The sequence below is a fragment of the Aptenodytes forsteri genome, unplaced genomic scaffold, assembly GCF_000699145.1.
Source record: "Aptenodytes forsteri isolate BGI_AS27 unplaced genomic scaffold, ASM69914v1 Scaffold255, whole genome shotgun sequence".
NCBI classification, from domain to species: Eukaryota; Metazoa; Chordata; class Aves; order Sphenisciformes; family Spheniscidae; genus Aptenodytes; species Aptenodytes forsteri.
Window position 1 is genome coordinate 2,631,120 of NW_008794888.1, and position 14,041 is coordinate 2,645,160.

General features: G+C 40.4%; 1 protein-coding gene and 1 long non-coding RNA gene across 2 annotated transcripts in view; one reads left to right on the plus strand and one right to left on the minus strand.

Annotated features, from left to right (window-relative positions):
- The window catches only part of LOC103895346, an 8,250-nt gene extending 5,850 nt beyond the window's left edge, over positions 1-2,400 (minus strand). Inside the window, exon 1 of the long non-coding RNA XR_657363.2 lies at positions 2,339-2,400. This is a non-coding gene — a long non-coding RNA (uncharacterized LOC103895346). The remainder of the gene's footprint in view (positions 1-2,338) is intronic.
- IFIH1 (interferon induced with helicase C domain 1) overlaps positions 2,187-14,041 on the plus strand; it is a 34,141-nt gene continuing 22,286 nt past the window's right edge. The window contains exons 1-4 of the mRNA XM_009274903.1: positions 2,187-2,752; positions 4,584-4,740; positions 7,389-7,565; positions 13,069-13,149. Of these exons, the coding sequence (XP_009273178.1) occupies positions 2,303-2,752; positions 4,584-4,740; positions 7,389-7,565; positions 13,069-13,149 (865 nt within the window). The 5' untranslated portion in view covers positions 2,187-2,302. The remainder of the gene's footprint in view (positions 2,753-4,583; positions 4,741-7,388; positions 7,566-13,068; positions 13,150-14,041) is intronic.

Sequence of the window (14,041 nt, forward strand, 5' to 3'; positions counted from 1 at the left end):
GGCGCGTGCGCGTGGCCACTGGGGCGTTTCCGCTGCGCTGCCTCAGGCGCTTCCATCGCCTCGGGCACCTCCAGCGGCGGGCAGCTTCCTTCTGGGACACGCAAACTCTAATTGTACCTCCTGGGGGTGTTGAAGTCCCTGTGTTGTTTTTGCGTGTCCTTCAGCCTTTGCGTCTGAGCCGTCTGCCCAGCTGTACGCGTGGACTTTCACCGTGCGGGGAAGGGAGGTGGTGTGTATGTGGCCGGGCCGGGAGCGGGCGGTGCACAGCTTCTCTGCCTAGCCGCCCAGTGGGAGAGGCCTTGTGCTCCAGCCCTGCCCCTGCTTATGAACCCTGTGACTAATTTCAGCCACATCTGAAAGGGACAAAGGCCTCAAAAAATCACTGAGTTTACGAGGAGTGTAAGCATCCAGCTAGAGGAGAGCAATAGAGTCAGGATACGTGCATCATCAATGGACAGAGTAGGAGCTCAGGCATCATCTGTGCAACTTAGCAGTAGCCAGAATAACCACGTATTGGTGGTTATTGATTTTTTTCCCTCCTCTATAAGTCACAAGTGTCCTTTTAATGTCTGCAAACTCTTAGAACCTGTAAAGGATTGTTGTGGTATAAATACACTGGGCCTGCTTTACCACTGCTACATACACAACTTGGGAAACAAAGCAAACGTACAAACAACCGATCTACACACACTGCACCCGAGTAACTCCTGCAGGCTCCTGAGGCCTTACAAGAAAGACTGACATGTCATCCAAATAAGGTGCTGAAGACAAGAAAAAGTGCTGGAGGGGGGGGGGGGGGGGAAACCGTGGGACTCTTCGGCAATCTTTCAAAGGAAACTTGCATAAAGCAGTAATAAAAAAGTAATGACAAAATAAGAGTGAAACGTGAGATAAGCAGAAAGGACAACAATGAAATGAAAGTAAAACGAGTTTTACAAAAGAAGCCTCCAGCTGAAGGAAGCTCAACTGAAAGCAGAATGCTGTAGCACGTCTCAGCATGATAAGCAGCTGAGGGCACAATGTGAATTACAGGAAATACTAGGCTGGGAAAGGACCTCTGGAGACACCTGTGCTTTTAAAAGCAAGGCATTAAATCAAGGGCCTTGTCAAGCCAAGGCTTGAATATTTCTATTGAGGAAACTCCCACTACTTCTCTGGGCAATATATTCCACTAATTGTTTTTACAGTGGAGAATATTTTTTCTTATACCTGGACAGAATTTCCCCTGAAGAAACGTGTTGCAATTGCCCCTTGTCCTGTGCACCCCTGTGAAGAGGGATCCAACTTTTAGGAGTTGGAAAACTGTGGTTGGATCTCCCCTGAGCCTTCTGCTCTTTAGGCAGAACAAACCCAGTTCCTTCAAACACCCTCCAATCACGTTAAGCATCGTGTTGGCCCTCCACTGGACCCTCCCAATTTTTCACTCTCTCTCTTGAACTGTCCAGGACCAAAACTGAACACAGTAATCCAGGTGCTTTCTGTTTACTCTATCATTTTGCTACAAAACATGAAATTGAGTCAAGGATCTGTTGCCTTACCTCGGAATCACACTGAGGTTCCCTACAACCCCACAATGGAAACCAAGCCTCCTCCTGAAGCTCAGTGACATCTACCATATGGGTGAAACCACATCTCGGGGAGAGACTGTCCCAACAATCTCAGAGACTATCCAACAAACTCCTCTAGGAAGTTTATCACATGCATCACAACCTCCTGCTCTGTATGCAAGGGGCAATTCTTCAAACTTAAAAAAAAAAAGGGCACCAAAAAAAAATCTCTTTAAGACATACCCAAAGTAAACCATTACAATACACAAGTCGGCTTTACTTTCCTGATGGCCTTTTGTGTGTCTGTATTCTGCAAAAAGGCACATCCTGCAAATCCACTCCAGTCACCTGGGGTTTCTACTGCCAAAGTGCCTCGTTTCTCTGCCGGTGCATGCCTGGAAAGCCCTGAAAGTGCAGAAAACCCTGCCACGCTGGCGACCGGCCCTAGAAACTCATGAGCTGGAAAGTGAAGGATACACTTCAGTTTATGGTTGTTTCTTTAAACTCATGGTTCCCGTTAAAGGGTTCCTTTTAAATAGTTAGGAGCAACACTGAGCCGTGCCCTTTCCTCCGGGCGCCGGGCGTCCCGTCCCGGCAGGCCCGCCCGTGCCGTAGGAGCAACCCGTGCCCTTTCCTCCGGGCGCCGGGCGTCCCGTCCCGGCCCCGGCTCCGAGCCCCTCGGCCGCCCCTGCAGGCACCCGCCCTCCCCCCTCCCGTGCCCCCGTCCCGGCGTCCCGGGCGCCGCCAGCGCGGCCATGGCAGAGGAGTCCCGAGACGAGCGCTTCCTCTACCTGATCTCCTGCTTCAGGCCGCGGCTGAAGCAGTTCATCCGGGTGCAGCCGGTGCTGGACCTGCTTCCCTCGCTGAGCGCTGGGGACAGGGAGAAGGTGCGGGCGGCCGTGCTGAATCGGGGCGAGGTGGAGGGGGCGGAGGAGCTGCTGCGGGTCGTCGAGCGGGGGCCCCGCGGGTGCGGCTGGTTCCACGAGTTCCTGCAGGCGCTGGAGCACGGTGGCTGCAGCCTGGCCGCCTGCTACGTGAACCCCAGCCTCAGCCAGCTGCCCTCGGCGGCCGAGGAGGCGGACCATGACCTCTGCGTGCACTTGGTGCAGCTGCTCCACGGCACACTGGTGGATAGAATGCAGACCATGCAGGTGGCTGAGAAGTGTCTGCAGATGGGCATCTTCCAGGACGAGGACCTGGATCGGGTAAGTCACCCGCCTGCTAGGCCGGGTGCCAGGCAGTGCCACAGACACTGGCCACCCCCAGGAGCTGTGGGGCAGATAGGAAGCCATAACTAGAAGTGGCCTTGTGAGTACAAAAACGAAAGGGGAGTACCCAAACTTGGGGGAAAAGAGAAATGGTGGTCTAAGTAAGCCAATGAAGGCTGTTGGCAGTGGACCAGGAGGTGGGATGACAGCTAAGAACCAGGGGAAAAAAATGCCATGAACAGGGGGTTAGACTAAGCCAGTGTCTAAGTGGAAGGAATATGGCTGGCTTTATTGTTACTTATCATTTTGCCACAGACGGCAGGCTCAGAAGATCATTAAGTGTATTCTGGCCCCTGAACCATACCGGGAGGTAGTGATGGCCTGTAAAGTCCTAGAGAATACTTGAGTTAAAATAAAGCAAGACCTTCCCTCCCCTTTTTTTGCCATAGGTTCACTAAGGAGTATCATACTAGACAGTGAAACTGAGCAGAAATACCAGTTTGACAAGAAAGAGCAAATGTTAACCTTTGATGAAAACATTTGTCAGTGTTTACTCCATTTGGCTAAGAATGACTTGCCTGGACCAGTGTGAAACGTATTTGGAACCCAAAAAAATGGATACCCTGAAACAGCGTTAGGAGAAGAAATTAAAATAATACATGCCATAGCAATAAGGGGAAAACTGGCAAATAAGGGTGGAACTACATCATATTTGCACTCTGAGCTTTTGCATCGACTTTTTAAGTAGCTTAATGCTCCATCTCAGTTAAATGACAGTCATATACCTAATTTTGTCTGGTGACTGTCACGTAGCACTAAGGGCCAGCTGCACCCTAAGGGATGGGGAGCCAAGCATGGTAACACAGCAGACAGAGGCAGGGGCCTTTTAGGAGATTGCCAGCTCTGTTCTCTGGTAACAGCTCCACATGTTTCCCCGGGTCATCTTTTTGCTGCTGCTATTTCCATTAAGCCCTTCATTACCCTTCACAGTCCTGCCAGTTTCAACTCCAACAATACCTAGGCTTTCTTAATGTGCTTCTATATTCCTTTTTGTTTACCTCTCCCTACTCCCACTTCCCATGCACTTCCTTTTAGTTTTCAAATCTCGGTCAGAGGTTCCCACTGCTATGCCTGCCCATTTTCTTGCATATCAGGATGGGTGATTCTCGAGCCTCGAGAAAATTGCCCTTGAGGACTAAACACCTGTCTTGGGCTGCTTTACTTTTGGGATGGTCATTTTGTTCCTCATGTGATCACATCAAGTTCTGCTCATGACAGCCTTGGGACACTTTTCCATAGCTTCTTTGAGGGCAATAGCCACTTTCTAGAGGCTTAGCTATTGTGTCTTTAAGTGGGAATTGAGATGATGAAGCCAGAGTTTAAGAAGGGAAATGTTCCATTTTATATATGAGGTCATGTTACAGATTAAGTCTGAGCTCTGGTAAGCTGTATGACATCACTTCTCCTTAATCAAGGTTGGCTATTCCCTAAACCAGTGTGAAAACCAATTGTTATTCCACAATAATAATTATTATTATATAGTGGTTATTATTATAACCATTGTCCAGTACTACCAGTCTCTCCAATTAAATTTCAGGTCTCGTAAGTTTTATATATCCTACCCAAAACCATATTCAACAAACATGAGATTGGACAAAATTGCAGTAAGTCTCTTCTGATGAGTGGCAGGCCCACTTTATATCTTCAAGTATGTTTTAATGATGACAGGGAAATGCTTTTGTACCTATACTATTCTTACTAACTTCCCTGAACCATTTCCGAAGTCTGTCTCAGGATCGGGTTTGGTTTTTTTTCTTATTTTCACCAGATCCACACTGTTACTGACAATCGTGGGAACAGAGATGGTGCAAGGGAGCTATTGAGCAGAATTGTGCAGAAGAAAGATTGGTTCTCTCCTTTTTTGATTGCTCTGCGTGAAACCCAACATGGAGGCCTTGCAGATGATTTAAGCGGAAATACAGGAGGTAATCATCTTATTTCACTAGTACTAATGTGTGGTTTTTTAATATCTCTTTTTTTGTACTGTTACTTAGGAAACAATGCAGGGTTCTCACCGTTTTTGTTTTGCTGTGACACTGAGACTAATGCTTTCACTTGTCCAGGGATTTCAAAATCAAGTTATTTAACAGCTTATTTGATAGATTCTTAAACACTAAAAATCCTTATTAAGCAATATCAGAAATACAATTAATGTGTGGTTTTTTAATATCTCTTTTTTTGTACTGTTACTTAGGAAACAATGCAGGGTTCTCACCGTTTTTGTTTTGCTGTGACACTGAGACTAATGCTTTCACTTGTCCAGGGATTTCAAAATCAAGTTATTTAACAGCTTATTTGATAGATTCTTAAACACTAAAAATCCTTATTAAGCAATATCAGAAATACAATAATATGTATGTAGTTGTAATTACACTGAATCATTACCTTTTATAACCCACTGGATTTCAATGTGATGTTTTTATAATCATTCATAAAAAATATTCTGAAGATTAATTTGAACAAACAAAACAAACCTTTTCTGGATTTCTCCTTCAACACAAGAATTAGTGTTTCCTTTATAGAAGGGTTTACAAATATATGCGGCATTTTAAAGTACACTGCAGTATGTCTCCTTGGGGATAAGGCATTCATAAGTCTCAAGACATTGTATAAAATTTACTATAAATAATAGAATAAACTAGTAAAGAGATTATTTACAGAAATGAAACTAAAAGAGCTATAGGTTTTTGGCTACTACTTTTTATTCCTGTAAAATTATTATGATATTGTAAAATTATCCCAGTGCTCCCCTGGATCCTAAAATATGAAAAAGGAAGCAGCCCCCAGATACTCTATCACTCATTTTTTACTGGGCTCCACATATGTTTTATAAGATTTTTGAGACTAAAGTTTTTTAACAGATTTCCCATTTAGCATCTTCAGCCTTCTTGCTTGAGGAGCTCACCAGAACTATGTCGCTGTACTTTTAGTTGCTGCCTATGGGACAATGCATTAAGATTGGGATAAGAGGGGCATGAAAGAGTCTCTTCCAGTTGAGGACAGGAATCAACTTGTCTTCTGCTAGACACAGATAAGCAGCTGCCATTTTTGAGCGTGCAATTCAAAGGTGGTTGAGCGTTCCAGTCTGCAGGACAAGACCAACCAAGTTAGAGCCTCAGAAGATAGTTCCGAGTGAAAGTCAGATGCTGGGAATAGCTCAGCAGCTGCTGTGGTCCTAATTTTCATTTTGCATTGCAGCTTTGTCAGGTTTAAATTCTTGTCTTTGTTATTTTGCTATCAGTAAGGTAAACAAAATAATAAATATGTAGCAAATATGCAAATTATTAAAATTCTTTTCGTATTTTTATTTTCAATTCTTTTCAAACTTTGCAGTTATGAATTTTCAGTATAGTGCAGACCATATAGGGTAAAACTTCAAGTTTAATTCAGTTGTTTGATGCAATACTGAATGAATGCATTTATTCCACAGTTTCTTAGTAATCTTGGGCAATGCAAGCCCTAAAAGAAACTGTACAGATAAATACATAAAGCATAAATTGTGTTGCTCTTACCAGAGGATAAGCAATTTTCCAGGTACACAGTCCTGTATAGTGCAGACCATATAGGGTAAAACTTCAAGTTTAATTCAGTTGTTTGATGCAATACTGAATGAATGCATTTATTCCACAGTTTCTTAGTAATCTTGGGCAATGCAAGCCCTAAAAGAAACTGTACAGATAAATACATAAAGCATAAATTGTGTTGCTCTTACCAGAGGATAAGCAATTTTCCAGGTACACAGTCCTGTATGTGTGTAGATATGTAAAGTGTATGATTGCTGTAGCATCCACTGATACAAGGTCATGGACAGGAAACACTAAGAACAGGTTCACTGGGTACCTTGGAAGAAGAAGAGTGGTGCTACATTTTATCACTCCAGGTTGATTCCCAATGATTTGTTACAGTAAAATACACTGTTACTAGCAGACACCTACACATAGAAATTGAGAAATACAAATCTTGAAATAAATCTATTAATTTCTTTAAATTTAATTTTTAATTGCAGAGCAATTGAGTTCCAAATCTGGAAAACCTTGGAATGCAGTCTTACACAGCTTTTGTAAAAAATGTTTATAATTTATTGGACAGCATTTTTTGCCTTTAGAGCATGCCTAGTTCTACATGTCTAATAAAAATAAAAGAACAGAGAAGTCAAAGAGAAATTATTTCCATATGTGAAATAATACAAAGAAGTGGAAGGAGGGAAAACATTTTGTGAAAGCTCTCTCAGGTGTTCTGTTTTATGGGCAAGTTTTGACATCCTGCTCTAAGGTACATCCATTTATGAGCTTACAGGACCAATGGAATTGAGGAGGTAGGAAATGTGGTCTAGTCCACAAATTCAATTTTCAGATCTTTATAGTGACCGCAAATATTTGAGATTTATGACCAACAACTTTCTTAATAAATATTTATAAAAACATCAAAATTCCAAACTGTAACGTTTAAGCCAAGACCATATGTTATGCCATTACGTGTATGATGAATACAGGTTAGTTCTATCTTTTCTGTGCTCCACACTGAAAGACATTAAATGTTTTATAGTGCAGTGGAATTTCTATTTATTTTCTAGGAACAGAGAATAGACAAAATGAGATGAAGAACAGTACAAATGAAGAAACGGAAGTTACAAGCCAACCAGGATATGCCATAGTGGAGGATCTGAAACAGCAAGAAAATGTGAATGATAGTTTCAGCAGTGAGAACAGTGTATCGGAAACATCTATTGGAAAGAATTCTATAGTTTCAGGTATGTCCACTAACTAGTATTTTGTGCTGGTACCAGTTAAACTTTAGTAACTGCAAGTAACTGAGAGTTCTTCGTGCATTAGCTCCCGTCTTGCTGAAAAGTTCAGGAACATATGGTACTGTAGAGGTGAAGGGAATGAATGGAAAAAGTAAATCTTGATTTTGGTTTTTTTGGAAGCAGTAAATTCCATTTCTTCTTATGAATTAACAGCAGTAGCAATTTTAAAGGTCAGATTACAAATTTGCTCAGTTCAAAGAGTTGCTCTAGGACAAGAATATGTTGTCATACTTGAACTGATTAATCTGAAAGGTAAGAGCTGGTTCAGAAACAAATTTGCTAGCACAGTACAGAATGGCTTAGGAAGACATGGCCAAAAAATATATGTGCAGCCTTCATATAAACATTTTCTATATCCTAGTTGTAGCGATGATGTTTTATCTACTATGGGCTGCTTGATTTTCTTATAATTAAGCAACATTAATGATCTTCCTTTCCTCTTAAACAGCACTTTTAACAACTTTGCATTATTATTTTTAATTTAATGAGGAAATTAGTCATTTTCAAACATATTTATAATGTTAATTAAAAATATTAATATTATTAAATGAATACTTTATTTCAGACCTATTCATGGTAGGTTTATACTATCCAATGAAAACCATTAGGTTTCATTGACAATTCCTCCCAGTGTTGACAAAGTTTAAATCAAGAGGAATGTTTCTGTACCACTATAACTGCAGCTGTATTAAGTACTTCTTTCTAGAAGGCTGGTAATTCTATATTGGAAAACATTTTTTGTTTTGGTAAGTCCTTTAGTGCTGTCCAACAAGTAATTTTTCTGTTTATTTTAAGGATTTATATTTACAGAGCATCAACCAAACATTGTCACTTACATCACATGCTCGGAAGTACATTTTTTTAGTACAAATTTTTAGAAATTGTGGCCTGTTGTTCATATGGATCCACTTTTAAAAATGTGCCTTGGGAGTTGATTATGAGCAACAGCAATTACCAGCAACAATTCCCAGACATAGCTGGGAACCAGTGATTCAAACATATGCTGTGTGATTAAGGAACCATTCATACATGTTACAAGTTCAGATGGAGCTCAAACAATAGTTATAACTGAGATAAATCCTGCCTGAAATGATTTTAGTGGGCTTACTCAGCCAAAGGAGTAAGATAGCTAAGGCTGCTCTTTTTTATTAAACATGAATAAATAAAAAAAAAAAATTGGCTCTGAAAACTGCAGCCTTTCAGTGTGCAACAGTAGTAGCCTATTTCTCATTTAGCATGATATTAACAGCGTATCACAATGTTTTGTAGCAAGTAGTGAATTATTAACTACAGCTTTAGTGGGCTTACTCAGCCAAAGGAGTAAGATAGCTAAGGCTGCTCTTTTTTATTAAACATGAATAAATAAAAAAAAAAAATTGGCTCTGAAAACTGCAGCCTTTCAGTGTGCAACAGTAGTAGCCTATTTCTCATTTAGCATGATATTAACAGCGTATCACAATGTTTTGTAGCAAGTAGTGAATTATTAACTACAGCAAAAATATCAGCTTGGTTTTCTGGGATTAGAACATAATTTGGCAGTATAAAGAAGAGGTGCCAAATATTTAATGATGATTCAGAATGGATCAGACTGAGTTATCCTCACTCTTAGTTAGGATCCTCTTGGGGCAAGGCTAAGGCTCTTAATTGTAGCCTCACTGAGGGTAGGTTTTCATTGCTGTTAGCCTGATCTTTTACCTGACTCTTGTCAGGTTGAGGGTTACAGATAACTAGATCTATTAGCTATTGACTAGCCTGTCACAAGCTAATTCTAGCCTGAAAACTGTGGTATCCTCAGCACTGAACTGTACTGAAATTAATAGACAGTGGGTATTAGCAGTTTGTGCAGCTGAGCGGATCTGTTCAGTGAAATGGTGCTAAGAGTGTACATACTACATGAATTCTGGCAGCTTGGTTCAGATTGACTTCAGTCTGGTGCGGACTGTATGCCTGCAAGTGGCTGGAAAACATCTCATTTGGTTTCAGCTGACAGGAGTTCATTTCTTGTGATCCAAACCAGCTCTGTGATATGAACCAAAGTAGTGTAAGTGGGGACAATTGACAGATTCACTGTAAACGTGCACTTCTGAGTTGAACTAAACCAGCAGTGTAGATGCAATGTAGCAAGGGCTGCCAGGAAACAGTGCTGCATGAAGATGGCTGTAGAGGAACTGGCTCACATTCAGCCATCTTGCTGTGCAGTAAGCTTTGATCTCTATGCACTTGTACACACAGACTTAACTGCATTCAAGTCTTTTTCCATTTCCATCCTTTCTCATGATCTCGTAAGACTGTATTTTTAGACCAGGCAGCTGAAAATACAACTGGAGCCCAGATTCTACTTCCAAGTAGGCTGGGAACCCACCTAATTTGCAATTTGATGCTGTCAAGTGTTGTCAGTTTTGCAGTACGCTCCCACCATTCCTTCATGTATAGAGAAGGACAAATTTCAAGGAGAAAGAAGCTTTTTCAAGTCACTTGAAATTACTGCAATTTGCATTGTATCTAAAGCCTCCTCCGACCCTTTTATTGGAGTAGCTGAGACAGAGGGAGTCAGGAGGTATGAGGGCAGTAGAGTCATAAAGACAAAGTAGAAATAGATCATTTAGCCTAAGAGAAAACTATAGAGAAATTGTGCATGCAAAAACACAGATAAGAAACTGCACACACAAAAAACAACACAAAAGCAGTCAGTCTGCAAGGTCAGAAGTGAAACACTTGGTTTAAGGCTACAGTTACCTGTATAAACAACAATTTAAATAGCAGCTCTGTTTTTCAAGGCCTGTTTCATTAAAAAAAGTTGATTGGAACAAATAATTACACTGTAATTAACTGGAGATTTCAATAATGTCTCACAAAATGTCCCTTAATGCTTCAGATTAGAAAAACTGCCCATTAATTTGAAAGTAGGACCGATTTTAATAGCCTGTTTATATTTTGGTCCTTCATTTATATTTTCCAATGTTTGAAACTTATTCTATGACATAATGTAGCACAGGACAGGAAAGAAAGACTTTTTTAATTAATATTGCATAGATCCATTATTTTTTTCATTGCATTCCATTGTCTTTATACTTACTTATTTTCAGTCACTTTGCACTGACTAATCTTTCTGTGGAATATGTGCAAGTAGCACTGTGAGGGAAGACTAGTGAAAGTGGTGAAAACAGCTGTTAGAATATCAACTCTTTTATCTTCATTGTTTTGGAAAGGCTTGCTGGGGTTTTTTTATTTTCTTTTCAAATAATTCAAGAAAGTTGCCACAGTTGAAAAAGGAGAACATTATTCTATATACCTTTCATTTGGAAGATGCGTGTTTTGCATTTCACTTCACCACTGACATTTTCTGTTGAGAGATTATTTTAGAATGCATGCTGCACATTGTAATTCAGATGATTATGTACAAAACACTTTGTGAATGCATATTCTCTGCTGCATATACATCTTTCAGTAGGTCATTTTAGATGGGAGATCACATGGAATAGATACATAGAATTTTAATTTTGTCCTATCTTTCCTATCCGCATAGATTCCTAGAAAGTAAATACGAGAGATAGCAGTGTCATCTTTGTAGCTGGAATTCCCACTAATGCTACTTAATAGTTTGTCGCAGGTCTTTGAACATGGATTATAACTGGTGAGGTTTTCTTCTTTTTTCAGGACAATGCTGTCTTTTCATGTGATATCAAATGCATGCTATTATATAATAATAGGGAAATTTTATATAAATCAGGCTTCTGCTGTGAATATATCTTTTAAGTGCCTTTCTGTTGATTGCATTGATTTCTAGGAGACTAGGCTTTTAATTTAGGTGCTTAACACCTTTGATGCCCTTGCCCATCATAACACTTCCTAGAGATGGTGGTGATTCATAGTTGGATCAGATTCTGAGGTCTGTATGGAGTAAATTATGAAAACTGTAGGACAGCAAGACAGATGTTTGCATCACTTTTCATGGTTATGTTAGAAAAACTAAAAGACTTAAACAAATACCTGACTCCTAGTCATAGCTAAGGTAGCTTCATTTCAGTTGTCTGTATTATACTTGTTCTGTGAAATAGCAGTTTTGTTTCTGTTATTCATTCACCTTTCAAGGACAGCAAAACTTGCATAAAGGAAAGCCAAAGCTTCATATTTTTACTCAACGCAGACTAGGTTTAATTTCCACCTCAATTACCAAGATTTTGTATTGTATATTTCAGGAGTACCATTTTAAGACACTAAAATTTCCATTCAGTTCTAAACTCTCATTCACAGCATCTATTTTGCTTTATGAATTATTTGTTGGGGACAATATGGATATGGACCATAATGGGATATTCACTGGGGAAAAAAACTATGACAAACTTGATAGGACACAAGTTCACAAGATAATTAAGCAAAATATAGGTCAATGCTATTATTCTGACTGATTTCTTATGCACACTATGCGCTCAGTTGCAGAGTGCTGCAGGTAAGCTGACAGTGCAGGGTGAGGCTGTTTGCAGCAGATTTTTCCAGAACTGTGTATCTGTTTAGATATTAAAAGGACTGAGTTTTGGAAAATCTAGCTATATAAATTACACTTGTGACTGAAAAAAAAGTCAGTGTAATACACTGATTGCCCAGCAGAGGGAGAGCTTAACATTAGAATAGCTACTCTAAACTTGCCAGATTTCTGTGGCAGTGTTCAAGTCTTCTATTGGGTATAATGAGATCGTCCGTCTCTGCTTTTACTTGCAAACAGTTTGGAAGATTTAATAATTCCTCTCTGCTTTTATTTACCTGGGAACTGTGGCTTACTGTTTTCATGTTACATGAAGAAACCCTTTTTTTTTTAAAAAAAAAAAAAAATCACAGTTCTGGTTTTGATTTTCTTCTGCTACAGATATAACTCACATGACTTACAAGGAGTAAAAGAGAATGTTTTCAGTTTGCCAGCAGTGCTGTGTATCCAGTAGACCAACATGTTTTTCTTTCTTTTTTTTTTTTTGGCTTTTCACCCCTCTGTAAAGATACAGTAAAATAGGACTAGAGAGGATCATGCAGGCGGTCATGTCTGGACCCTTGCTTTCAAGGAAACAGAACACAGAACATAGACAGTAAATCATGACCCACATTGCCTTACTTCTGCTATGTGCTATGTTTTCATCTTCTACTCCATATTTTCTTCCATAAGAAAATTAATGCCTGACAGTAAATCATGACCCACATTGCCTTACTTCTGCTATGTTTTGGATTTTCATCTTCTACTCCATATTTTCTTCCATAAGAAAATTAATCATATTGTTCTCAGTTTTTTCTTTACCTAAGAAAAAGTTTAATAAAGGAAATTATACCTCAGCCATCCCTGCCAGACATTTGTCTAGCCTATTTTAACAACTTCGGGAGAGAGCAAACAATATGCTTTTGCTATTCATATTTGTATAGCAAATATACTATACTACATTTGTTTGTGGTTTTCATTTAGAGTCAGATGTCTCTACAGGAGATGGAAGTGTCAGTAACTTGAATGAAAACCTGGGACAGAGCTGCACAACCAGTGATTCAGGTATGTTTCCCTTCTGTTATTTAGTAATTGCAAAATAAGCTCTGGAGGGTAAGCACTCTGTGAATGGGCTAGAACAAAAATCAGTGGAAGGTTTTCACTGTGAACTCTAGTTCACAGTATTTAGATGCCAGACTTCCTCTTATTTTGTTGGAAAACAGATGCCATTTTTATGGGTCTGGACTTAAGTCCCAGCCTGAAAAGAGTTAATTTCGTTGAGGTCATCTGAATAGGTCTCTAGGCATCGTCATCATACAAAATGGTCAGTGATGAGGAATGATAGAATCACATAGGCTGGAAGGGACTTCCAGAAGTCATCCAGTGCAGTTGTCTGTACAGATACTCATAATGGTGCCACATATATGTCCTTCTTTTGCTCTCAGAGAGGAGCTAGATTGTGCTTGGCCCCTGCATAGGGTAAGTGAGAGGGAACAGGACATGCAGAGTACTGTGGGACAAAGCCCTGGAGGGAAGAGGGCTCCAAGAAAGCTGGTTAATGTTCAGGGATCACCTCCTCCAAGCTCAGGAGCGATGCATCCCAACAAAGAGGAAGTCAGGCAAAAACGCCAGGAGGCCTGCATGGATGAACAAGGAGCTCCTGGACAAACTCAAACACAAAAAGGAAGCCTACAGAGGGTGGAAGCAAGGACAGCCTGGGAGGAATACAGAGAAATTGTTCAAGCAGCCAGGGATCAGGTTAGGAAAGCTAAAGCCCTGATAGAATTAAATCTGGCCAGGGACATCAAGGGCAACAAGAAAAGCTTCTATAGGTACATTGGGGATAAAAGGTAGACTAGAGAAAATGTGGGCCCTCTCTGACCAAAATGGGAGACCTGGTAACCCAGGATATGGAGAAGACGGAGGTACTCAATGACTTTTTTGCCTCAGTCTTCAC